The sequence below is a fragment of the Lepidochelys olivacea genome (assembly GCF_965140295.1).
Source record: "Lepidochelys olivacea isolate rLepOli2 genome assembly, chromosome: 14".
Taxonomy (NCBI): domain Eukaryota; kingdom Metazoa; phylum Chordata; order Testudines; family Cheloniidae; genus Lepidochelys; species Lepidochelys olivacea.
The window spans coordinates 18,635,788-18,663,586 of NC_140424.1; the positions used below are offsets into that span (position 1 = coordinate 18,635,788).

At 47.9% G+C, this 27,799-nt stretch overlaps 1 protein-coding gene across 1 annotated transcript in view; it reads right to left on the reverse strand.

Annotated features, from left to right (window-relative positions):
- Positions 1 to 27,799, reverse strand: part of SEPTIN9 (septin 9) — a 259,220-nt gene that overhangs the window by 209,051 nt on the left and 22,370 nt on the right. The window contains exon 2 of the mRNA XM_084647129.1: positions 11,819 to 11,875. Within this exon, the coding sequence (XP_084503255.1) occupies positions 11,819 to 11,875 (57 nt within the window). The remainder of the gene's footprint in view (positions 1 to 11,818; positions 11,876 to 27,799) is intronic.

A 27,799-nucleotide genomic window follows, 5' to 3' on the forward strand; every position in this document is an offset into this window, starting at 1 on the left:
TGACCGTGGTACAGCTCACTCCCTCCTGTTCTCTGCCTGTGGCACAGAACAGTTTAGTCTCCCATGGGCTGTAACATTTTGGTCTCATTTCAGTTGTTAGGCTGAGTGCGCAGGTGCTGGGGGATGTTGGTGGCTTATGAAGTGGTCAAACTAGATGGTCTGGTGGCCCCTCCTGGTCTTAAACTCTGTGACCCTATCACACCAAACCCAGAATACCCCATAAATCAATAAACCTCAAATCTTCCTCAATATTTTATACCACCCCTCCCACCTGGACCACCCCATATACCTAACAAACCAAAATGACTCACGATATTGTGGTCCCAACCAGAGATACTGTAAAGAAAGTGCTGAGCACTTGCCTTCCACAAGAAGTCAGACCCCTTTAAGAGGTCTCAGGTTGGGCACTCAAAACCTGAGGTGTGGTATACTGAGGACTGTGTTGGAATTGCAAGCTATCACTTTAAGTGTGGGGGCTGTTCCTGGTCCTACTTACAGGGTTTTGTAACCAAGCACATGAGCACTGGCAGCAAAAGTTAGTCTGGAAAGAGCCAGGTCAAAGAAATGTGGTGTGAATTTTGCCTTGCTGCCCTTGGGAGCAGCCTGTTTTCTCTCTCTCTGTTTTGGGGGTTTTGTGTATTACCTAAATTCAAAAAAATAAAGTAGTGTTACATTGCAACCATCCGGCAGGAATCCTTTATGGTTTACCTACCTTCGCTGTGTGAATGCTGTGAGTATAACATGAGGCACCCAAAATCACTAGCCACTTCTGAAACTCTTAGCCATGCACACATAAATCACTATAAACCTCACAATCCTGGACACCAGAACCCCCCTCACTGCCACAAACCATCAGATATGTTGGTGGTGCCCGCAGCCACATGTACTTTACACATGATGCGTACCATTAGCAGAGGGGAAAGTCAGCAGCATTGGACTCTCCCAACGGCAGCAGCGAGGAGCAGCAGCACTGGCCTCCCCGCACCCACCCACACAGGTTTGGCCCCACAGCTCGTCCGTCATAGTGGGGCCAAAAGTGAGTGAGTGGTGCTGTGACTTGGTGCACAGCTGCATCCAATCGATGCAGTTTCAGCCTTTGCTTTCTGTCCCCGCATCCTCCTCCGCCCAAACAGGAACACAAAGAGGACACATTTCAAATGCCAGCCTGGCACTAGTACCAAGAGGAGTGAGTGACGCATGCACATGTGGGCATTCTTTGGCACAGGGCTGCACGCAGCTGGGGTAGCCCGCCTGGTGCATAAAACAAAAGGGAATAGAGACTGCCCCAGGAAATTCAAATGACCTCATCTAGGAACATGTTCAAGGCAACCAGGCTTCAACAACCAGCTGTTAACTCCTTTGCTGCTGTGTCAAAGTAAAGGTCAGAGGCCAAGCCTCAAAGCATGCGCTTCCATTAGTATCACAGGCTCAGCCCCAAACCCTGCAGTACCCCTAAATCTAAGCTACTGTGCTTTGAACCATTATAGCCGAATGCTTAGAAGGGCAGTTTTCAGCAAGCCACTGCCACTCCAGTGGAGAGTCATTCAGCTCGATAGAGCACCCTACGTTTTTGCATCCTTCGGGTCTCTTGGGTCTGCTAAAAAGAACTGGAAATCTCCTGGCAGCAAAGTCTCTCAGGAGGCATTTGGATCATTCCTGCTTCTGGTGAGACTGGAAATATTACAGTTATAGCCTTGATCACCTGATGTTGGAAGTGGCCTGCGAAAATGACTCAACCAAAGTTAAAAGTTGGGGTCATCTGACGCTCTGGACAAATATATAGGTCGGGTTTTGTTAACTGCATTGTCTCACCTGTCTCCTAACTCCAACTCATCTCTGATGTTAACCCTTTCACTGCTTCTAGGCATAAAGAGAGTGACGATGGTCCTATGAGGGAGGCAGGACCCTGAGCTTCAGGAGCTGACCTGGCTTCCCTCACAAAAGCCCAAGTGTAGCTGCTGTTACAGTGGCAAGGTCCTCCTGCTGGTATCATTGTCTTGTTTAGGGGAACTGGTATAAGCTATACCGATAAATGGACATTTTACTGGTAGGGAATCACGGTTAAAGTTTTAAATTTGCAGATAAAACATTTTCTCCCTACTCCATCTATAACTCCAGTCCTCTTGCTATGTAGAGACGTGAGATAAGAGCAGTACCTCTGGTAAGGAGTTGCCATGCCTGGGAAATACTGTCAACTGGCACCTACTTCAGCGAAGGCTGATGAAAAATCTCTCCTCCTCTGACCTTTGATTCTTAGGAAACATGAAAAATCTTAATGGTGGGGAAAAGGATTGAATTGTTCTACAATTTCATTCACTAAGGATTCCCCTGGAACTTGAATATTTTTAAAAATGTCTCTGAGCTTAGGGATGGATTTCGCTGCCTAGGGCAGTGGCTTTATAGCATTAACTGGGGATAGGAGCGGTGAACCCCCGCGACAACATTCAGTCCTGACCTGCCTTAACATCTCCTGTGCCTCCACTCCTGGGTCCCTCTCACAGCTGTGTCAATGCCACACTTTGTGGTGAAGGGGATTTTACAGTGTCTGCTCAGACTTTGATAGAGAACATCAACCTTTCATTTTGTCACCAGCATCAGTCTCATGAGGTCCTTGAATTAAGTTCTCTGGAGGCCCCTACTCATAAGATTCCATCCCACACTCCCTCACCTCTGATCGCTCTTTCGGTCCCTTTGTCCCTTGACCTCCTCAGGGTAAGAGGAGAACGAAGGGCACAAGTGACTCCAAGAGTAACAGGACTGGGGCATGGTGCTTCTTGCCTTGTGTCCGGTAGGATCATTTTGAGAATAAAAGACAAACCTTTCGGATGAAGGTTTTCATGCTGTCAGTGAGTGCCCTTTGCAATGCAACCCAGATAGCTGGGCCTGAGCTTTGTGCGTCTCTAAATTATGCATTGCGCTTCCAGGCAGCCTCAAGATAAACTGCAGTCGGGCTTCAGCCAAGTGCTGATGATGCAAAACTAGGGATGTTGCTAGCGCTCTGCCTCTTGTGGATAGACTCATGGTGCCTCCCCTGGATTGCAGCTGGCTCTGGTGCAACGCCTCTCTATTGGTCTGGCTGGCTGAAAATGAATTAGCCATGCAGCAAGATAGAGAACAAAACATGGGAAACATGAGGCACCTCTTCCTCTCTTACCCGGGTGGGAGTTCTGACAAACAAATCACCTGATCCAGAAACAGATCTAGTAAAGGAATAATTTCCCTGCATCAGATTTAAAGTCCATCTCCTTATTAGGGCTTGCCTGCGCCCCAAAAGTATACTGCTTTACCTGCACCCCAATCTGCATGCTGCACCAGCGCCCCCCAGAGATGTTCTTTCCTCTGGACAAAAGCCAGAGAGTAGCCCGGAAGGAAACCAAAGTACAGAGAGCAGCTGGCATCCCAAGATGCAGATTCTCTCCACTCAGGTGCTTTGGGGCTATTCACGGACCTGCCAGGTAATATACACTCTCGCCTGGCTGGCATGTATCAGCAAATATTTTCACTCACTAGTATTCCTCAGGGCTGAATCTGAAGAAGGTTCAGTGGGGGAAGCCCTGCCGCCTCAGGAAACACATTTCCATGCTGCAGAAATGATAGCCAAGGCTACCAAAGACATGCCGAGTTGGCATGTTAGGTTGGGAGCTAGAGTTTGCCATGGAAGTTCTGATTTAGGGCTTCTGCTCTTCTCTCTCCTCCCGCCCAGCCTCCACTCATCCTAAAGAGGAGTCGCCTGTTTCCAATTGCGTGTTTAATACAGACCCCAAACCTCCCACATTGCTCAGCCTTATGGACTGTATTCCCTTGTTTAATTGTTGGGTGACATTGCCAAACCCAGACATTTGTATGTCCAAGGGACTCTCAGCAGGGGCCCCTCCAACTCTTGAGGAGCAGCCACTTCTTGCTGTGCAGTGCTGCTGACCGTGGTTACCGAGCATTGAAACTTGTTAATCATCCTTCCTGGGCTGGGCAGGCAAAAGAGGTTGTAAATTCTCAAGTGACGCTGAATCTGGAATTTGAGGGGTGGGGAATCGGAGCAAGTGACCATACAGGAGGGCCACCTAGGTGGGTGTGGGGAAGAGGGCTAATAACAATCCCTCATTTGTCCCTGTTCCACCTCTGAATAGGCTTCGCTAGGTCCAGCTCTGTAGCGTCAGTGATCAGACCTTAGTCAATCCCCATACACAGGCTGCAATGGTACCTGTAGCCAGGGTCTGCATATGGCCCCCTGACCAAGGTCTCTGAGTGCCTCAAACAAACGTGTCTATGTTTTTACCCTCATGACCCCCCTGTGAGGCAGGGCAGTGCTGTTATCCCCAGGGTACAGATGGGGAACTGAGACAAGTCACTTGCTCAAGGTCACACAGGAAGTGTGTGGCAGAGCCAGGAATTGAACCCAGGTCTCTCCTAAGTCCCCCGGTAGCACCCTAGTCACTGGGTCTCCCTTGTGTCTAGGGGGTGTCCTGGAACTGGAGATGCTAGCCTACTTGTAGATGACTGGCAATGGCAAAAGGGCACTGGCACAGGGAGGAGAGAAGCTGAGAAAGGGGTCACAGGACCAGATTTCCAAGACGGCTCTGGGTCAGATCTGCAAGGGCTCAGCCCCCAGCAGCCCCCATTGCTTATGGCCAGAACTCTTGAAAATCTGGCCCGCAGAATGCAATGGCTGTGGAAAGGCACCTTGGGGTGGCGAAGAGCCCCACGCCATCCCTGACTGAGCAGCAGTTACAGGGGAAACACCACAATCGTCCCAGTTATAAGTGCTCCAAGGTGCAGGGCAAGCGAGCAGAGAGAGGAAATTTGGCCCTGAAATGAGGGGAAATGGAGCTGCAGTTATATGGAGCTGTAAATATTTACTACAGTATAAATCAAAGCACTGAACTGCTTGTTAAGATTCTCAACATGAAAAAGTTTATTAAAATTAAGAAGGGCTCACACCAGAAAAACAGGAGATTATATAAGTAGAGTCTGAAGAAACCAGACTAATTCTGTGTCTTTCAATTTAGCGTCTCTGCACTCCAGTTACCCTAGAACTTCTACCTAGTCCCCTTTCTGTCTTTGGATATAGCTGGATGAGGACATACCACACCAGAAGTCAAGACAGCATCTTTGTGTTTGCATATGAAATGAACTAAAGTGCACTAGATACTAAGACCTGACTACGGACTATTTCACTGGTGGCCAAGAATTTGAAGCCAGTTTTCCTAAGGTGATGGTTTAGTGCATCACCTATCATCCAGACTGGTGTCACTTCCCATCCCCAAATTTGCAGGAGAATCAGAGTTTTTAAGAGGGAACTTCAGGGCTTTGCAGCCTTGTGATGTTGGATTATGACAGGGTGCTATTATGATCATGTCTTTGCATCAAGATACCACAACCTTATGAGAATGCAACATCATCACCCGTAGAGTCATCCTCAGGGCAGGAAGAGGCAAACATTATGACATCATGGTACAATACCACAGCATCAGCAGCTGCATATTCTTTCTGAAGCCATCCTTCAGTCTACCCTTTGGGGACAACCATAACCTGAACACTCAGCTGTGGCCTTTGAATGGTCACTTGACCCAGTATCTGCCAAGGACCAAATTTGAACCAAGGCCCTGATCCAGCGAAGCACTTATGCATCTACTTAAACTTCCAGCACATTTTCTGTAGCTAAGTCACTGCTCCAGGAAATCATTGTTAGGATAACTTTCGCCTCCCTCTGTGCACTGGGAAGAGCAGCAAGAACCTGCCACAAGAAGATCTGAGATCTCAGACAACACATCCAGGGAACGAGGGCTGGGAAGCGGTACAAATGGCCAAGAAAGCAAGTAAAAAGGGAGAGAGACTGTGAACGTAAGACTGTCCAAGGAGAGGTGTAGCAAGGTATCAAAGGAGAGTGTGGGAGTTCTCCAGGGGATCTGTTGATTGAAAAGTGATAAGCATTCCTAAAAGAATAATTTAAAATTAGATAAATTCTGCAGCATTTCGGAGAGAAAGAGGAGTAGGGCGGGTAAGAGACGCCAGCAGCCATCCATATATCTCCTGGAGAGGCAGAATAAATATGAAAGTTACCATCACACCAAAAGTGGTAACGAAAAGAGAAGAACGTTTGCAATGGGCAAAGCCCCAGAGGCAGCTGGAGCCTCCCAGAATTCTGAGGGAACCTCTCACAGCCCCTTGGGATATAGGGCAGCACAGACAGAGCATAGGGATGATAACACAGGGGCCAGCAGGCTCCAGAGATAAGATCCCACCAAGGGAAAGCACTGAAGCTAGTTCTGTTAGAAGCTTCTTGTTGGTTAATTCAGCCCTGAAGACCGAAGCCCTTTCTTCCTTCAGAGAAGGAGTGTGGGGTGGGTCATGGCAAAGCCGGCATTACCTCTAGCGTGGCAACTCTGCCGCACAGGGATCTGCTTCCGGGGGCCCAGTTCTGCAAGGTGCTCAGTGCTCCACTCATGGCAGGCCAGATCTTGCCCTTCTGAAGACAATAGCAAAATGTCCTTAACATCAGTAGGTGCGAGATTGGTCTTCGCAGTTTCAGTGGGAGCCAAAGGCACTTTCCAGGACTGCTGCCTGGCTAAAAGGTTAGTTCCATCTCCATGACCCAGTCAGTCCTGGGCCCCACCATACGGAGGCACCAAAGTAGGGGTGCCAATATTTATTCTATTGTGGTAGTGGTCAGAGGCCCCGATCAGACCAGAGCCCCAGTGTGCTCAGAGCTGTGCAGGCAGTGGATCCCTGCCCAGAATACCTTACACACTAAGGAGACAAGCATCAGGCAGAGACAGGGGAGAGAAGAAGTCTATCAGATAGATAGAAGTGTTCCACACACCTACTGTTTTCCCTGTGCTTTGCATTGCATAAAGTTATATCCACTTCCTCCCAGCTGCCCCTCTGCCACATCATCACAGGCTGGGTTATTTCTTGTAGGCCTCGCCGCGGAAGCAAGGTAGTTTGTAATGTTGTGCTGAAAACCTCTCTTCTGGGAGCTAGATACCTGTCGCACCCAGAGAGCTGAACTAAGGCCAGCAAGGACAAAGGAAACTAGAGACCTTTAATGGAGATTCCAGCAGTGGGGCCCAGCAAGTGGGATAGATCGAGATCTAAAGAGAGTTACAGTGAACTGATAACCAGGATTTGTGGATTCTCTAAGGGCTTGAGTCAAAGCCCACCTCAGCCAATGGAAAGACTCTCATTGACTTCAGGGGGCTTTGGAACAGACCCCAGAGGGACAGCATGTGTAGTAAGGGGGAGGGAATGTTTTCAGGAAGTACCATGTCAGCCTATGAAAAATTCCCCAGGGGGCAAGGAGGATGGGAATATCGGAGTTGCATTGGCAGTCAGTGGGAAACTCCTCACATCCCCATGCTCCCATACGTCCCCACAGGAACCCATCCCATTTCAGTCATTTTCTCGTCAAGTTCAGCATGTGCTGTGCTCTTTCAAAGGAGTCGGGGCTTATTTTAAAACTGTCACTTTATATAAATCATCTGTGATTAACATCCAGGTGAGGAGACAGACTATAAATATAGAGTCTACACGGATGGACGCCAAATATCCCAGTCCTGCTTTTATAGCACATTGTCCATGGTCAAGCCAAAGAGTGTTACAAACAAACTGAGTGAGAAAATAAAATTCTGACAAGCTTGTTACACTAATAATTCCGTTGCACCCAAATGACGTTCCTTCACCAAGACCCGGCAGCACGAGAGGTTTGAAAATGTATTTTCGCTAGGCATACACCCCCATCAGGTCCATTTTTTTCTATTGTATTTTAACTTTTGGTGCACGGAAAAATAGGGGTCTTTTTAGCAGGTCTGTCCCTTAAAAATGGTATTTGCATAAGTTGTTTCTACTGCCCTATGGTGTTCCCCAGAGGAAACAGAACAAAGATTTGTCTTGTGGCTTCTTGCAATAGGTGATTTCTCTACATACACAGCCTAATTGTGCCCAGCCCTGCAGGGGTGCATGCAAGGGGATGAAGAAAGTACAGGGAGCCTCCTCACACTTTTGTGCCCAACCCCTGTGCAAAGGCACAGTGGCAATGATTGTGCTGTCCTAAGTGCTACCATCTCATTGCTAGTTCCTAAAACAGCGCATGCCATAGCTACCCCCATCCCAGCAGAGAGGGAAGAGAACAGCTGTGGCAATCGAAAGGGAAGGGAATTGAAGGGCTATAAAAGGAGCTTTGGGACCATGATTTCATCTCAGCCTCTGGTGGAGGACCAGTCCTGGTGCGGGAAAACCCATGTTCAGATGCCGAGAGACTAATAAAGGAGTTGCCAAACCAAACAAACATTCCAGGCTGACCCCACTGGCTTCATATTTCTCTTGATTATTTCACAAAGGAAAAAAAAAATCTGTTTTTCAAGCGACAAAGTATAAGCAATGGTCTGTTAGAGCTGGAAATGGGTGTCCACAGACTGGCTGTTCAGTCCAATTGCCAGGCAGAGAGAAGGTTCCCAAGGAGAGTCACAGCACTATGAGCTCTGGCTGCAAGCACCTGGTACTGCTTAAAAAACCAACTAAGCCAGAGTCTCTTTGAAAATGAGCATTCAAGCTCGAAGAGCAGCCCTGTGACTATAAATGTCGCCAGCGAATACTTGTGGAAATGGATTTATGGAGGCTAGCAGCTGCCAGCTCTCTCTCTCTATTCCTCAGCATCTCCTCCAGAAAGAGCTTCCAAACTGGGAACGCAGCTGCTAGGGAAAGGCCTAGAAGCAAGTTCCATGCCAGATCGATTGGCAAAACACTCCCTGGATTACACAGCCCAGTCAAGAGCACCAGACCCCAGCACTCATGTCCCCAGCGATCCTTTCACAGGCCCGCCATCTGGAAGACCACATGGGTGTTTTAAATGGAGGAATTTCAGTGTAGCCATTAGGGAAAGGTGACCATCCAACTCCACTCACCTTGGCCAGCTGGCTCCAGCTCACCTCTCTGCAGCTCTTTTAAATTGTGTAGTGACAGTGCAAGAGGAAGCCACCCCGCTGCAGGAGATCAGAGCTCACACTCACGTGGGGCGTGTGGGTGTGAAGGATTCCGTTCACACTAAGGGAATGAAACCCACAAGTATTCTCCCTTTCCCCCCAAGTGACTGACCCAAGATGGCTACTGCTTGTTGTGACTCTGTGCAGAGGAGCCAGGTACAAAGCCGGATTCTTCATCGGTGGAGACCCCACAGCCTCCTGCAGGTACATTGCACTATGACCCTGATGTAAAGCAACGTTCAAGAAACAGACTGGATCTGGGTTCCCACTGCCATCTCCCGGTAGCCATCTGGACAGCTTCATCCATAGCTCTACTTGCATTAGCAGCAAGCAGTGCAGCAGGCAGGCGGAGCTGTAGAACTAAGATACCTGTCACAGATGCTGAGTGGACAGTGTGAAGTGCTGGGGCTCTAGAGTTTTATGCGCAAGCAGCTTGGGCCTGGCTGGGTTCCTGAGCCCCCTGGTGCCACACTGAGCTAAAACTGAAACTTGACCCTTGTTCTCCAGCCCCACTCCTCATACTCCTGCTGCGACTGGGACGGGGGGGGGATGTTCAGGAGAAGCTGTGCCCACACTCCCCAGCACAGCAGTGGTTGGAGCAAGAAGTCATTTCCCAGCTTGCAAACAAAAGGCCACTTCATTTGACATGGGGCTTGTTTTCCTGGGGAAATGCCATTGCAGTGGCGGTGCGGTCCAGCTCATGGGGCAGCAGACTGGCTTTGAGCAGATCTCGATTCCAAACCTGCCTCTGCCACTGAGTGAACTTGGGCAAGGCACTGCCCCTCTCTGAGCCTGTTTCTCATCCCTCCCATCATCTGTCTTGTCTAGTCCCATGGAGCAGACAAAGTCTGTTACCCTGGGTTTGTACAGTGCCTTTAACCATGAAGCCCTGAACTTGGCTGGCACACCTGGGCATTAAACAGTAGTAAGTGAGGAGCTGCCAGCAGGGATCTTGCTGGAAAAGGGACAGCATTTGACAAACAGTGGCACAGTTTTGAATCTCCTTTCCTTCTAGCTGTAAAAAAGCTATTGCAATCGATAGAAAAGGGAGCTTTAGGGACAAGTTTCCAGCCAGTCTTTAATAAGGCACCAACAGCATTTGCAGGAGCATTTATCTGCAAGCATAAAATCCTGGATGGGAACAGGGAATAAAAGTGTTACCCATAATCCTGTGAGTTCCCCGTGCATGGAACTCCTATAGACACCAATGGGAGTTCTCATGAGACAAACTTCAGCCACGTCACTACAGGAGGAAGTGCCATCTTTTGGAGCCGGGGCTTCTGGGTATGGAAGCAACTGCACAAAGGTTCCATGATAGCATGACCAGACAGCAAATGTGAAAAATTGGAATGGGGGTGGGGGGTAATAGGCGCCTATATAAGAAGAAGCCCCGAGTATCGGGACTGTCCCTGTAAAATCGGGACAGCTGGTCACCCTGTTCCACGAGTTACAGCCCCGCCAGCCACTGGAATAGGAGAAGCTGGGGGTACTTGTCAAAGGGCCAGTGTCTTGGGAGGACCTGTAGGCAGGGTACATTTGGATTTCAACCATCACTTTAGTCACTAGGATCCCTTAAGCAAGATTGGCCCTAGGTGAATTGTTGGCCTAAACACAGCACCTCTGTCCCTTCCAACCCTGTCCCAGCCAGAACCCTTCCTTTATACCTCTGACCTTCACTCTCCATCCAGTTTTCTTTTTGGTCCCCCTGTAATCAGTTTTCCAGGCTTTGGGACCCAGCTGGGCCTTTCGTTCTAGTGGGCTTCGGCCCCCCCACCTCTGCCAGGATCAAATAGGCCCAGCCATGCCCCAGAACCCTTTGCACTGGCTGCAGTGAGCATCTTCATATTGGGGACTTCTGCAACATCCCCCATACTAGGCGATTCCCTTCTGCTCTTCCAGCCAGATTCCACTGATCTCCTGCTGAGACCTCGCTAAGAGGGACATTTGGGACTCCTGTGCTAACATGGTGCTATTTCAGATGTGGCCTCCTAGCTAAGCTCAGCCCTCCAGGGACCACTGCAACCTAGGCAGCCCTCAGGCCGGGTGTAAGCTACAGCAGGGTTCAAGCTGGCTCCAGGCAGTCCCAGGTCAGACTAGATCTAATGGTTCTTTTTGGCCTCAAAAATCTCTGAGTCTATAACTGCCTGTCTCTCCTATGCCTAAAGTTGGTGCTGCCCTCAAGCATTTTCCCTATTGCCCCATAATTCCCTCACCAGTCTGGGCTGAATTCACACAGTTAATCTCAGCAGGACTCCAAAGCTCACCACATACGATACAGACAGGGCTGCAGAGCAAGTGTGGCTCAAATGCCGAAAGCCTCCGAAGGGAGACAAGAGAGCTGTGCAGTAATGAGTCTGGGAGACACCTGTTTAAAGAGAGAAACCCTCCCACTGACTTCCTCCTGAATGGGGGAAACCGCTTAAATCATGTCAAGCTGCAATTAAGAATGTCATTTTAAGGACAAGCACACATTATTCGTAAATATCCATGTGCAATAAAAGATAATGGCTTAGGAAAGTGAGAGAAAGCCATTAATTACCAGAACTGTAATTCAACCTCAGGGCACTCTCACTTTCTGCTCACTGGTGTCGGACCCTTGACTTGATGTGCGGATCCATCATACAACAGGTAATTCACCTCTAATTCTATAGTGCAGAATATGTAGGGTACGGAAGCCTCTCTCTGTGTTTGTTAGCAGCTAGCTTTCCCTTCTAGCGGTGCTTGTTATTTGATGGAAGGTGGGAGAGGTTCTCTCTGATAGCCCCAGGAGGCAAGCATGGGAGAGGCAGCCTTTCTATTGGAGGAGAACGACTCAGGGAAACAGGTGTATTAATGCCACTTACTTGGACTTGTCAGGTCACCGAGTCGCCGAAGTCTCCCACTGGAGGTCCTGGTGATTCCTAGAGCAAGAAAAATCAGTGATAAGGTGCAAGGCTAACTAATATGAACCTGGCATGTGGTTCAGTGTGCATGCTGTGATTCCTGATCTGCCAAAAAAGCAGGAGTACTTGTGGCACCTTAGAGATTAACACATTTATTTAATTCCACCTGTTCTTTTTGCGGATACAGACTAACATGGGTGCTACTCTGAAACCTGATCTGCCAAGCCACCCTTCTTCTGCTGGTGTCTGCTTTGTACAGAAACATTATCTATGAAATCTCAAGAATGGGTATTTTGAATGGAGAAATACCTCACTAGTAACCTTCAGCTGCCCCTGCAGTATACACTGGCTAATAGTGGTTGTTATTAGTATTCTGCAGTGTCAGAAACTGCAAGCATGTTTAAAGGTCATGAAATTGGAGAAGAAAGTCCTGAAGTAATTGAGTAGGACAGACACACAAACCCCTTTCAACCTAGGACTTTTTTTTACTACAGATATTCATGCCTGGCAATGTTTTCTCCAACAGGAAAACACAGACATTCCCCTGGATCTTGCAGAGAAGTGAGTTTTCCTAAGACAAGCAAACACAACAATATTAGACCCAAATCAATGTCTAGGCTGGTGCATGCATACAGTGTGTGCATGCATGGTACAGGGACTTAGAAGGGGTGAAATGTGCCTCCCATATCCTGGAACTGCCCAGAGCCAGCTTGGCCTACGGTGCAGGTTAGATCAGTCCAGGAGGCTGCAGTGGTCTGTGCGCAGCACTGCAGAACACACTGCCTGACCACAGCATGCTCCTGCCACGTCCATGGAGACACTCCGTCGGGACCCTAGTGAATGGTACCCACTGCTAGTTCCGTGCCTGTCAGAGAGGATCCCTCCACCAGCAAAGTCAATGCAAAAGGACCAGATAGAGCTAATTTATCACATAGCATCTGTATTAGTGTGGCTAAACTGGCTGAAATATTAGACACATCCCTGTGTTCTGGACTGATGGTCAACCAGAAGAGACACACCTGAATTTGGCTTGGTTTGAAAGGCCTTTTTTAATGAGTTAGTCTTTCCATATCAGTTTGTGTGAACCACCCAGCTGCTACCCAGACAGTGGCAGGGAGATAGTTACAGAGGAAGTTTACCCCATCCTGGAACATATTTTTCTTTAGAAGGTGACCAAATCTCTCCTTTATTCCATTCCACATACCCAGATCCAGAAAGAGAGTACTAATCCTCCATATATCTGGGTGTTGGGCACTGTCAGCAAGGCAGTGCTGTCTACTGGTTAGAGCAATGGACTGCAAGGAGGGATTCCTGGGTTTGGTCTCCAGTTCTGCTACCTACTCCTTGACAAGTCACTTACCCTCCTTGTGCCACAAATTGCCCATGTGAGGATAGCCACAACCACACATCTTCCACTTGTGCTGTGGGTGTTAAATTTTCCTTATTAACCAGGTCTGATTTAAAACAAACAAATGAATTGGCCATATCCAGGAATCACAGATTTAAGGCTGCCCCACTCTAACTGACTCCGCAGTGCCTTGATGCTACAAGCAGTGGCAATTACATCATGGATTCAGTGGATCAGCTGATCTGGCTCCCATGGAAATTCCAAGAGATTCCAAACAGAATCCTTCAGTCTCTCTTGGTTTCTACTGGAGACTGGGGGGCATGGATCAACGTTCACTTCGCACTCCCCAACAGTAACTGGCCCAAGCCGGGGAGCTAATGATCCAGTCAGTGGTCCAAATTCGGTGACGAATCCTGGTCATGTGCCACCTGAGGCATGTTGCACGTACGCTAAGAAGAAGACTGGAGGACCAATGTCTCTAAGATCCAGTAGTCCCAGCAACAAATAGCCAAGTAGATGCACTACTCTTTCCAAACCCTAGTTGGCCACTAGGGCATTTTGAACAGGAATTTCCACTAAGGTCCCCACTGTACTTGCAACCTACAGGACACAAGCAGGTTTGGAACTCTCCACTTTTTGTTCAATGCAGAGTTCATTTATAAGAGATAGCTCACTAGTAAGTGTGTTTTCCTCCCACCCTGCAGCAACCAGTCAGAAAACCAGGGTGTGCCTAGGTCCCAGAGCCCCGAAACAGTGGGTTAAGTATTGTTGCTCCAGCCTCTCAGCTGGAACAGCTTGTGCCTTATTTAAAAAAAAAAAAAAAAAAAAAGAGGGAGGTGGGAAGGCAGCAAACCGCATGCTAACTGCCCTGGGACAGGGGTTTCTGGCTGGCAACTTCACTTGGAAAAAGCGCCTCATGCTCAGAGCCATGCGGGTGTGTGTCTCCACTTTCCTTTCGTAATATAAGAAAGTCTCGGTGACTGCAAAGCCACGTGGCTAAACCCCTGGGCCAGTTCCACAATGACGCACCCTGCTCCTCATCCCCGGAGGAGGAAGAGGGAGAGCCCTCGGGGCAAGAATCACCCTGTGAAAGGGGGACAGTAAAAAGTCCAGATTTCAAAAGGAAAAAATTGAGACTGATGTTTCCCTCCTAGTGGTGAACACTACTCTATTGTGCATGTGCGAATGCAGATGGAAGAAAGCCTGTCCCTTCAACAGCTGTATCTGTATCAGTGGGGGTCTGATAAAACTTCCAGCAGATCAGTTTGTAAACAACTTCCATTATCAGACAGCACAAGGCAGGAGTCTAGTGGACAGGACTTTGGCGTGGAACTCAACAGACCTCGGTTCTATTCCCATTTCTGCGACTGACCTTCGGTGTGACCTTGGGCACCTCTCTGTTTCCTTGTCTATTGACGTAAGCAGGATCTGAATGAATGGTCCCCTGACAGCTAGCTGGGAGGGGGAGAGACTTTGGGTGTGTTTATGTAAATATAGTTGCTCCTGCTCAGCAGATAGAGCGGTGTCAAAGTGATCAACTTTGGCTGGTGTTGGGTTACAAATCACCTTAGTACTGAATGCCAGGGTAGTGAAATATGGTTACCAATGTTGTAATTACTGTAGGAATACAGGGAAGCAAGACTGTACTTAATCTTTCCCAAATGAGGGGGTCACCCTCAGTTGAAAGACCTTGTTAACCTGTTCCTCCCCATTGTTCAAAGAAAGAGCTAAATAGGCTTCATTTGGAGCCTCTTTTGTTATTTTAAATGCTCTATCACTGAGAGCTGAAATCACTTGAGATGGGGCAGTGACTCTGCCCAGCCTGCAAAGAGCTGAAAATCACTAAGAGACTGATGTGCAGAGGTCATGGCAGAGAGACAGATGGCAGAAGAAAGTGACTGACAGTCAGCTGGCGAATGAGTGGCTGGCAGAGTCGGAGAGGCAGAGCGAGCGGCCAGCAGGGCGGCTGGCAGAGAGGCGCAGCGAGTGGCAGGCAAGTGCCTGAGCAACGGAACAAGTAAGGTGCTTCCTTACCTCCACCCAGGGTGGGAGGCGAACTCTGAAGATGCACCTCTGAACTCTGGTCTGCACTGACCAAGGACAGCAACTGTGCGTGGGGTGCAGAGAAGGATGGGCACATTACAGGGACTTTTGGGTTGCTGGACTTAAGAACCTGAGGGGAAAAGGACACTGCCCAACTTACTTGGGCGTGGATCTTTTGCTCATGGTTTATGTTTATGAACCCTGTTTCTGGTGTTTTCCCAAATTAACGCCCAGTTACTTCCCTCCTTTTATTAAAAGTTTCTTTTCTACACTCAGACTCCGTGCTTGCGAGTGGGGAAGTATTGCCTCGCAGAGGCTCCTGGGGTGGTGTGTCATTTTCCCAGGTTACTGGGTGGGGGCTTGAGCCTGTTCTGTGTTGTACTGATGGAAAAGAACCCCTAGATATTGAACCCAGCCCTGGTTGCTGCTGCCTCTGCCTGGAAGAAGGGTTACATTTTGCTTGTAAGCTCTCAGGGGCTAGTTTTGCTTCTTACCAGGTGTTTTCACGGTGCCTAGCACAGTGGAATCCCCAACCTCTCCTGGGACCTCTAGGTGCTAATGTAACACAAACAGCATTGCAATCTCTTGTGTTTGGGGTTGTTTTTGCCACCACCTCCACCACTTTCAGAAACATTCCCCTGAGATTTTCTTCACTTGGTCTTGGCCCAAAAGGGGATTTTTTTTTCAGGAAGTTGGACTGGATATTTTGGAGATTGTGTGTGGCAAAGGTGAAAATATTTTCTTTGTTAAACAAGAATTTTAACAGCACTTCTTTAGCTAGGCTATGGCAAGAGTGGCTGAAACCTAGCAAAGAGGGGCTCCTCCTTGAGCCGTTGCTGTGTTTGGGCAGGGGGAGAGAATGATTTAGCTTCCACAGAAGCTACAAGCATTTGAAAACTGCATCTATAGGAGAAACTGCCCCCCTTTGGGTGACCTGCAGATATGCAGTCATGCAGAGCTAGTTAAATCCATCCTTTTGGGGTCAAAGGCCATATTCACTCTGCTGGCAAACAGATGCAAAGCAAGGAACTTCCAAGCTTGGACAAGATTGGACACAGGAAATAGATTTTATTTCTCTTAGCCCTGGTAACAAGGTAAAAACAAAATGTAAAACATTCACAATGTCCAGTGTGGCAGAGCCCTCTGCATTTGGCGTTTCTTATTCTTGAACTTGCAATATAGCTATGTATCTATTTACTTACACACACACACGCACAGTTTTGCACTTACATGGCACCTGTGATAGAGAGACCTCCCAGCACTTTGCTAGTATGATTTAACTCTCACATTTCTGAGAAGCCAGTAAGGATTATTATCCCCTTTTAGTAGCTGGGTAACCCAAGCTGCAGAGAGCTAAAGTGACTGGCCCAAGTTCACGCAGTAAGTCAGTGGCAGAGACAGGATTAGAGCCAGAGTATCCTGACAGCTATTTGGCTGCTCTAACCACTAAGTGACACCATGTGAAGGCTACCTCAAGTACAATAATACCAAGCTTTTATAAAGCAGTTTTCATCAGTAGCTCTCAAAGTGCTTTACAAAGTATTATTACTCCATTTTATAGACAGGGAAACTAAGGCACAGCGGAGTGAAGTAACTTGCCCAAGGTCACCGAGAAAACCAGAGGCAGAGCTGGAAATAGATCCTACATCTCCTGATTCCCAGTCCAGTGTGCTATCCTCTAGACTTCTCCACAGAGACACAAACTGCCCAGACTGACCATGGGAGGGCAGTTAAGCAATGTGGAAAGACTCCAGTCCCACAGGACAGGAGAGAGAATCTGTCATAGATGCAAATGCAATCAGTAAGAAAATGTATTCACTCCCCAGATCATTGCAAAGACTGCAGCGCAGGCGGGGTGGACAGTGTATCAGCATGTTAGACAGCATTCTGGGGTTACCTCTATTCATAGCATGGAGGCCTTTGCAGCTCTGGTTCTGGGCTATGGGACTAGGAATCAAAAATCAAAGGCTTCTATCCTACACATACTGTCTATAAGTTTTCCCTCTAATAGCAGCAGGAGCATCCCCAGGCCAGGCTATAGTGTACTGGAATAAGAAACAAAATTAAATACATCTTATCTGGTTGAAATTAGGGCAGTTTCCCCACAGTCCCTCAGTGTAATTTTGAAATGGAACAGTCCGTCAGGTAAAGTAGGACAGTCTAAGAGCAGTGCATTCCACCACATGGACATGTCCCTGTTATGCACGGGGGGATCGCGTTAGGGACGCTTACCTCTGTCCTCTGATCTCTGGCTGAACAGTATCTGGTATCAGTTTGTAATCAAGGCAGAATCACTCCCAGACCAGCAGCCTAGGCCCATAGGGAACACAGTGAACACAGGGGCATCCCCAAAGCATGCTGGGCCTGACTGAGATCCCTTCTATAGCTGTGCAAGGCAGCAGCAATTCCAATGGGGTTGCATCAGTTTGAGCAAGATCAGAATCAGGTCCAGTCACTCTGGCAGTCTCACAACTCCATCTGCCCACCCCCAGACAATACAGGGCCCAATTCCCTACTGCCTCGCACCTCTTGTGCCACCAACGCAAAGTGTGTGTAAAATGCTCCCAAATCCCATTTTGCACTAGTATAAATGATACCAGGGCCAGGGTGGGGGGGTAGGGCAATGGGAAATCAGGTCCAGTGTATCTAGAGGAATCACTGCTGGTGGAAAATGACTGTCTCAGCTGGTTACTACCGGTGCAAAACCTGACCCTAATAATGGAACTGATAGCTACTTCCACGTCCAATATCCCCAAAATACGATACTACCAAAATAATCCTGGTTTGTTTTGTACAAAGTGCCTAAGGCAAAGAATTGTCTCCCTGACCCTTTTATGAACATGTAACAATACCAAGAATGGGTCCTTTCCGTGGGCGTAGTTTTGGGGGTAGGGGAGCAGGGGAGGGCATTGCCCCCTTCCAAATTGCAAGCCTTGGGCAAGCACGGAATTTGCCCCCTCATGCACAGCCCCATTGGCCTGACTGGAGCTGCCCCCCCAGTTACAGAAGTCAAACTACGCCTATGCTTTAGGCTCATTCTCAAATTGTGTCGCTGATCCCGATAGCTATACACATCCCATACATAAGGCATATGTATGGGACATATTCTTAGATATTCTTCTACATATTTTTAGATCCAACTCTTCAGATTTATGGGCTATGTCTGAACAACAACAAGGTGTTACAACCAGCAGCACATGCTCACTACACCCGTTACAGAAGTAAATATAATGGTGACCACTGGTCCTGTCTAAAATGACTAGGCCAAATGCACCAATGGTGTAAGCAGGAATCATCCCACTGGTCAGTCATGTGGCTCCTGCTTATCTGAGCAGTGAATCTGGCCCCTTGTTTCTATAAGTTGTATTACTGGCAGACTACCAGTCTCTGGGATCATCCAAGAGATAGATCTTCTCTAGGGCTACTCAGATAATTGAATGTATGTTTCTGCCCCCAGTATTAGCCCTTTCTTGTCTCTGTTTAAGACCGGGACCTTTTCCCAAGGCTATTCAGGCCATCCCAGCTACCCTCCCATACCCAGAGGATAAGAAAAGAGCTTCTCCAAGCCATCTCCTGCCCTCCATTGATCAGGAGTGAGGAATGATGGGAGGGGCTCTTGGCCATGAGGGGGACACTTCTGAGATGTATATAGGACTTGGCTGGAATGCTGCTCTGTGACACTGGTATTTCTCAGTGTGATGCTCAGTTTTCTAGACCATCCGTTCTTCAGGGCAGGTTCTGCATCACTCTCTGTATTTGAAAAGAGCCCAGCACATTGTGGCTGTGATTATCAACTAAATAGTAACTATCAACCTTCCAGTGCTGCACTGTCATGACCCCCCACCCTGTCTCCTGGAGAGGATGTGAGGGTGACAGCAAGGCAGAGCCTTACTGCCTTCAGGAGTACAATTAGATGATTATGAAATACTCAGTTTCCCTCCTTTTTTTGTTTAGATTTGTGTGTGCATTTCAGTGCATCTGAAAGCTGCCAGCTAGGCCATCCTGAAGAGTGGAATCTATGCAGTTTATCCACTGCACAGGTGCAATGCAGCCAGGCGCAACACAAGTGTCCTTCACCCCAGCCCTAAACCCTGCCTTCATGAACAACCCCTGGAAACGCTAGTTAAGCTGTTGAGGGTTGGGACCAAAGCTCATAATACAAAAAGGGAAATTCTGCAGCAGGGCTGATCCACAGTGCATAGGCAGGTCCTCAGTGACTTCTTTACCTTTCTCTCTGGTATCTGGATGCTGGACGTCTGCCCAAGGTGCGACGTTCAAATGCTGGCTCGGGACATAACTGAAAATGGGTTGGATGAGTCCCATTCCCGTTTGCCCACATCACATTCAGTAGAACTTCAGAGTTAGGAACACCTCGGGAATGGAGGTTGTTCGTAACTCTGAACAAAACATTCTGGTTGTTCTTTTAAAAGTTCACAACTGAACATTGACTTAATACAGCTTTGAAACTTTACTATGCAGAAGAAAAAAGCTGCTTTCCCTTTATTATTTTAGTAGTTTTTTTCCGTTTAACCCAGAACTGTATGCACTTTTTTCTTTTTGTTTCCTGCCCCGATTGTGTACTTCTAGTTCCAAATGAGCTGTGTGGTTGACCGGTCAGTACGTAACGCTGGTGTTTATACCTCTGAGGTTCTCCGGTAGCTCAACAGCCCTGACCGGGTCCACTCAACAGAGCACTAGAAGTGGAATAGCAGAGGGTGCTGGGGGTGAGGACCTGAGCTGCATTGGAACAGCTTGGAAGCAGCAAAGTTGATGAAGGCTAGGAGTGGCACTTATTTGCAGAACATGCAGGTAATGGGGGCAGAAATCTATGCCTGACTCCAGCCAGTGCAATTAGTACTTCTCCTTCATTCGCTCTAAATCCATTCTCACCGCCGAACCCAAAAAGGAATATGTGAAACTGAGCTGCGCTGAGCTCCTGCCCTAATCAGAAACACGCACTGAGGAACCCGATACTTTCCCCAAGTTCTGTGTAACGGAGACACTCTCCAAATAAGCTGAGCACAGCTGGACAGAAGCACAGCCCATGTGTATGGTTTCTTTTGCTTTTCATCCTGGATCAGATGTCTCTGGCAGCAGCAGCAGCAACAGCATGCTGCAAACAGACCTCTCACTGGAAGCAAGGCAGGGCTGCATCTGCAGTTCCCTAGTTGACACTGATAATGGATTCAGACATGGATCAATGCCCATTTCTGATGCAGCTACTTGCCAGTGTGCTCATGGGACTGTGGCACATGTCTAGGTGCACTGCTGCCTATAACCACTGTATGGCCTAAGCACCAGAATTGTCAGTGCTCAGCAAGCTTGTGCAGATCAGGGGTCAGATTCTAAGCTGGTGTAAATTGGCCAAGCTTTGTTGACTTCAGTGGAGCTATGGTGATTTACAGCAGCTCAGAATCTGGCCAGCAGCTGGAGCACAGTCATCCCTCCAGAAAGCTGTTGGGGAATTGGAATGAATAAACTGCCTACACGTCTCGTACTGGGCACATGGCATGATACTAGCTACCACGTGTGTTGCTTGGAAGGTCATCATCCTGCCACTGAGCAGTGGCCAAAAGGTAGAACTGTGTAAATGGTGGTTATGGATGGAGGAGAGCCCCAGCTGCAAAACAGAGACTTGAATTTTCCCAAGCTTAGAGCAGGAAAAGGAATTGAGATTGAGAGTTTTAAACTGAGTTCCTCTCCAGTTATGATCAGAGAGTGATTAACGAATCCATAGATTTTAAGGTCTGAAAGGACCATCAATACCATTTGTCTGACCTGAGTTAACTCAGCCATAGAACATCACTCAGTCATTCCTGCATCATGCCCGCTCACTTGCAGTTGAAGTAGTTCATGTCTTTTAGAAAGACATCCAGTCTTGATTTAAAGATTTCCAGTGATGGAGAATCCACCATATCCCATGGTAAGGTGTTCAAGGGTTAAAATGGCCTCCAGTTATTGCTGAGACCATTTCAGCACAGAATACACACAGCGAGGAGGAGGGCTGGATGAATCATACAAAACGGGAGTCACAAATATTTCCACAGATGGGAGTGGCTGGATCTGTTTGTTGCTGTTAGTGGGAATATTATTCATTATTCATGAGTGCCTGGACATCTGCCATCTATTCAGAAAGATGCTGGTGAGTATGAAGGCATCAAAAATGTTAGCACAAGCGATTATTTGTACTGTAAAGGGTGTTCGTCATCACTCGTGCTTCTCTGGTTTAAAAATCAGTCGTGCAATCAGGTAGTAGAAATGGTACCACATGACTTCACTGACAAATCACACTCTCTGAATTACACCAGTTACAAGGCACTGGAAAAATAGGCCCTTTGTGTGGGGGGTCAATTTCACCATTTCCTCTGCTCTTTGTCAGGGATTCATACAGTATTAGGGGAGAGAAACATTTTTAAATGAATAGGAAAATAATACTGTGTGAAACCATAACAATGAGGAAGGGGACTCAGGGGCAGCTATCATGCCTGAAACAACTTGTAATTCTCTTCTTGAAATGTACTAGATTCCCAGTTGTTGATGTTCCTCTAACTTTCCCCTCCTCATTTACCATACAAAGCTTCCAAGCTCCATCCGAGATCAGAAAAGGAGGGGGTGAAATGCCGAGTGAAATGCTGCTGTTGTGGTATTTCCATGAGAGAGGGACTTAAACCCGGAGGTGAATTTGGTTTTACAAACACGCCCCCTCCACCCCCGCCCCAAAAAAAAAAAAAAAAAAGAAACAACAACCCACAACCTTCAGTCAGAGTTCACAAAACCAAACTCGGAGTGGTTGAGATCTGGCTACCCTTTACTTTTTATCAGCCCCAGCTATGTTCTGGGGGCAGGCCTGGGTGTTTGAACCAATGGCTCCAGCCCATCTCCAATTTCTGGCCGGCTGGAAGGAGGAAATACCAGAAATCTACGGTAACCAGCTCTCACAAAACCTTCAGGCCAGCTCTGCAGCCTCACGAGCTTCAAATAATAATAATAATAATAATTCGCTGAACTATGTATCTTGCAGTAGCACCTAGGAGCTGGACCCCACTGTCTTAGGAGCTTTACAAACACAGAACAAACACTCGATTCCTACCCCAAAGAGCTTTCAGTGTCCAAACTTTGGGGTGCTCATCACTCAACCAAACCGCCAAGCTTTCTGAAACTCTCCTGTCATAAAGCAAAGCCAGGGCTACAACCTGGCTAGAGAGATCCCTTATCTGATTTGATGGAGGGAAAAGAAATTTTAAATATGGAATCTGGTATGTCCAGAGGAGAGCAAATGGTCCCAAGACTTCCCCCTCCTGCCCTTAGCCCCATACTATTCTAGGCTCTGGCTGAGGATGAAAACTCCCATGGCAAAGCTTCGGTGCGCTCTGGCATTCTGCAGAGCTTCGTAACCCTGCGCAGCAATGTGCGGCTCAAAAACACATGCATTTTGAAAACTCTGTTTCCTGCTTTCCTCGCGCTCGCTCAGTGCAATTCAACAGATGCTTTTGGTTTTCAGCTGCAGATTTTCCCCAGTGGCCCTTCAGTGCTTTCCTGCTCTGATTTCAAACACGAAGCGCTCTCTGGCTTCTATTTTAGAGGGTTCCCCCCTCAAGTCCCCGGACTGACACTGCAGAATTGATCACCAGAAAGCTGCAGACCAAGGGCTGCTCTCAGGATGGAGTACATAATGCTGCTGTTTGCCAGGCTCAGAAAGACAAATGTTGATTTTTCCCAGAGGATGATGGAGTGTGTAAAGAAGAAAAGGCTCATAAGAGGCATCTGTTGACTCTCCTGAGCTCCTCCTTTGTTAAGTGTATCTGTCCTTGAATTCAGGTAGGGGCCTCAAAACCAATTAACCAAACTCACTCAATCAAGTTCTCACCCTACCAAGGGAAAAAAAATAAATAAAAAAATCAGACACAAGCCCAGAAACATTCTAAAAGGATCATGCTCTTCACCCTAAAGCATCCTCGGTGTCAATAGTTTGCACTCATGTACCCAGGGCCCACTTCACCGTAGCTTGTGTGATTACTTACACAGTGCAGTGTGAGTGTAACACAATCAGACCACAGGAGGAGCATTTTACATTCATTTTGCACTTCTGTAAGCAGCCCCACAAGGTGCATTGGTGAATCGGGACCTCTCTTGGACAAGTCTCCTTCGTATTTGTGGTCTCTAGCATTCTGATCATAGGCTGGTAGGCCTAGATTCAAGCCCCAGATTTGACAGACTCCTTCAATGGCCTTGAGCCACTCACTTGAGCCCAGATGGTGGCTGACCCCTTGGGACATTGAGCATCCAGATTGCTGTTTTACAACTTTGGCCCCATCCCTAGTCACAGCTTGGTGTTCCATTCACTTGCAACAGTGTCCCCTAGGAATAAAGCTGCAGGGTTTGAAGAGGCAAACAGCTCATCAGCTGTTGAGGCAGTGTGGTCTGCATAAGCAAACCCTAGACATGGAGTCAGGAACTGCTCTGCTCTAAATATTGCTGAGCCACTGACTCACTCACTGCAATTCAATTCTTCTTGCCAGGCACCTGTCTGTAAAAGTGGGTGAATAACACTTCCCTGCTTATAGGGCAGCCCAAGGATCTATTCCTGAATGTCTGTACTTGTTACTAGCACCATAAAGCACTTGGTAGGTGTGAACTACTTATAGATAATGGCAGCGATGGCTATTATCCACAAGCAGTTTGGCAGAAGGAGGTTTATGGCTATGGATGCTAAGAAGCCTCGAATCCTGGCTGTAGGGCTTTTTCCATAAAATCTACCACAGACACAGCCAGGGCAACTCCACTGAATAAGCTAATAACATTCTTTGCATGTTTTTCCTTGAGTCTTACAGGGATTTTTATTGCTAACTGCAAGAGGAGGGCAAAGCAGACTAGAAAAAAAAACTGGGGACTAGCTTTTGAAAGGGATTTGGGTGCCTAGAGATGCAGACAGGAGCTTTTTGAATATCCAGATGCAGAGAGTCACATAGCAGGAGGTTTTTCCCCTACTCCACTTTGCCCCCCCCTCTTATAGTTAATATTGAAAATCCTTGTAAGACACAAGGAAAAACACACAAAGAATGTTATTAGCTTATTAAGCAGAGCTGCCCTGGCTACGTCTGTGGCAGGTTTTATGGAAAAAGCCCTACAGCGAGGATTTGCTGTGTTTGCATTTGGTCAGTTCAGCTCCACACAGATGGACAGGGACAGAGGCACAGGCAGAGAACTGGAACACAGTGGTCTAGGCACAGAGCCATGAGGGGAGTTAGGGACTTACCTATCTGTGAGGATCTGAGCCCTAATCCCAGACCTACAAACACTCAGCAGCTGGAATTGGGCCATGGCTTTCCAAACAAGACAGCTCCCATTCAGGCATCTAACTATAGGTTTGATATACAAAAAGACCCAGCACGCTGAGCTCTGGAAAACCTGACCCCCCGGATGCTCCAATCCTGCATGGGAAGCAGTGGAGGGGGAAGGGCAGCCCTGAACCCACACTAAACCATGTTAGCTTTAAATAAGAGTAATAGAACAAGGAAGCAGATGTTAGGATCAAGCTATAGGGGGAGGGGGTGCTCAAAACAGGAAGGGGGAACAATTATTTAACTAAACTACCTTGCTAGTTGTGTCCTTTTAAGTTCGGCTTCCAATAGCACCGAACAACTCTGGCCTCAGTCCAGCTCATCTGACTACACCTTAGAAGCCAGCTCAGTCAGCTCCCTAGATGAGGTGGGAGGAAAGCAACCCTAGAGTGGTGCCTTGAAACAGGCCCAGCTGGAGGAAATACTGCTTGATGTTACTCTATGGTTACCCTCTCCTCTCCAGGGATACCAAAAGGTCACTAAGCAGCCAGCTGCTCTAATGGGCTCTTCCAGCTGCAGCTGAAGAGTGGGAATATTAGGGAAAGAATAAAACCCCTGGCATCTACTTAAACAATCAAACTCTAATGCAAGGCAAAATGAACTGGCTCATGGCTCAGGTGAAAAGCATGAGTACAGCTGCCACCTGCAAACTTAGAACATGAGTCCTTAGAACAGGATTCATCACTCATCTATTTATGAAGGGAAAGTTCATGCAAGAGGAACCAAAGCCTGTGCTGAAATACAGTGTCATACAAACATAACCCAGTCTGCTGGGGACAGGAGAAGAAGATAGGGGGTGCCCTAATGACCCCCTAGAAAAGCCAGGTTGAATCAGCAACAATGCCATGAGCCCAAGAGATTAACATGATTTACCCAGTGGTAAGGTCAGGACTAGAACCCAGAATGCCAGTCTCCTAAGCTCCCCACCCACATGAGCCACACATCCAGCTATGCTGGCTGGTGTGGGAAAATTACCTTTTTCTCCAAAGAATTGTTACCACATCTACAGAGCAAATACACATCTACACAGAGAACTGAGAGCTGCCTTGTGCTGCTGTTGGTTTTGCAACAGGAAGGTCTATATAAATGCATCGAACAATGTGGTGCATTGATCCAGGCTCCAAAGGGCAAAGGCTGGAAGAGTTTAATGTATAGATTCCCCTGTGGAATGGAGAGGACCCCCAACACCCTAGGCTGCTCTTTTTCACCTCAGCTCATACTCCATCCCCAGCAGCCCAGACAGACTGCACTCTTGTAGCTGGAAGTGGGCTCCAGCGCTAGCAACATTTATATGCTAGGAAGGACTGAGGACTATAGCCCATAAAGGACGAGAGGCAGGTGATCTCTATGGCCTGAATCCAATACGGGTGCTGTGTTGTCTCCTTTTTAAAGACAAGCTGGATGGCAGGAGAAGGTACAGTAGTCACGCAGTCCAGGATTACAAAGAGACAAGTTAATAGTGCCCCTATCAGAACATTCTTGGTCCCTATGGACTTGAAGATTTGAGATCACTTTCTGGAGTACTGCTGGTCTCCTTTGTCTGCACATCAGGGAGGTTAAAGGGTAATGAGAAGGGGCTGTGAGTAATTCTCATGCAGCTCAGGGCAGGCTGACATTTATAATCCCAGACCAGCTACATAGTATGTTAAACTCAGCTGTGGCCCAGCAGGCCTTGGGCTATTCCCTTCCCAGCTGGTTAGGACTCACAGGTGATTATGGATATCTAGTAAGTGGGACCTTGGTATTGCCAGATTCTGTGATTTAGCAAATGACCTGGCTTCTCCTGCTTTCCCCCCTTTCCCATTAGAGAGGGCCCCAGAACCCCCTGTCAGAGAGGGATCTTCAGCCAGTGCCACAACCTGCCATTCCAAACCTGTCTCCAGTATTGTTCTCTAGGACATGTCCACTCACAGGATGGAATCTCTCCTGCCTGGATGTAAGCACGAGGACTGGACAGGGGGCGGAGGGAGGATGCTTAAACGGCTGTTTAAATTTCAAGCTTATCTCAAGCAATTGAGTTCATGGATAGAAAATGGTTCTGCTTTGTCTCAAGAGGAACTGCTGGCCCCTCTCCCTGCTAACACGTCACAACAGCCTCACGCCCTGAGCCACTGAAGAATATCCACCGGCTCGGCCCAAGTTTATGTTATCATACTGAGGTGCCAGGTCTGTGATCGTGTCAGTCTCTAGCATGGCAGTTTGCTTCATGAGCATCTGTGCCCTGGTCCACTGATATTACAGGATGCTGGGAAGGAGGCTCAGCACCTACCCAACCAGGGATCTCTATGTTGGAGCATGCAATCGCTTATTTTCAAAACGTCATACGGCCTGAGGTGAATTCAAGCAATAAAGCTCCTTTAACTGCCACTGTGTAAATCAGCAACCTGCTGAACAAACACAACAGAAGGATACGAAGGGCTTAGCCCCAGCTGTAAACAAGTGTTCACTTTTAGGATGCAGTTTAGGGAAGAAGGATTGTCCAGGTGTTAGGACACTACCCTGGGACTTGGGAGACCTGGGTTCAATTTCCTGCTCCATCACAGGCTTCCTGTGTAACCTTGGGCAAGTGATTTTGCCTCTCCATGCCTCAGTTTTCCACCTGCAAAATGGGGATAATAGCACTGCCTGCCTGCACAGGGGTGTTGTGAGATAACTATGCTCAGATACTGCGCTAATGAGGGCCAAATAAAAGCCTAAGTCAATGGTTGTTAAGGCAAGGAGATGGAAGTTAGGATACCTGGCTCTGATGCAGTGTTGCTGTGTGACCTCGATAAAGTCTCTTCACCCCTCTTTTCAGCAGCTTCCCATCTGTAAAATGGGGCTCATACCACCCTCCCCTCCCAAAATGATGCCTGTAAAGGGCTTTGGGATCTTTGGATGGAAGGTGTTAGAGAAGTGGGACATATCTTTAGTTACAAAGCTCAGCCAGTGGAAGAGACAGAACTCCCTGTGTGTGGGATCTGTTTGTGATGTAGGCACTCTCTGAGATGGTGACAAACATACACCAGCGCTCCACGGGAGGTACATTAGAAGACAGCCATGTCCCTCGCCCCTGGTGGGGCAAGATGAGCCACAAGGCGGCACTGCTTTGGCTGTGTGTAAATAGTCTCCAGTCTCCAGCTCTCCCAGGCCTGGCTTTTTTGCCAGCAATAGACACAGTCAAAACCTGGAAAAGATTACCCAGCAAATGGCAACACCATAAGTCAGCTC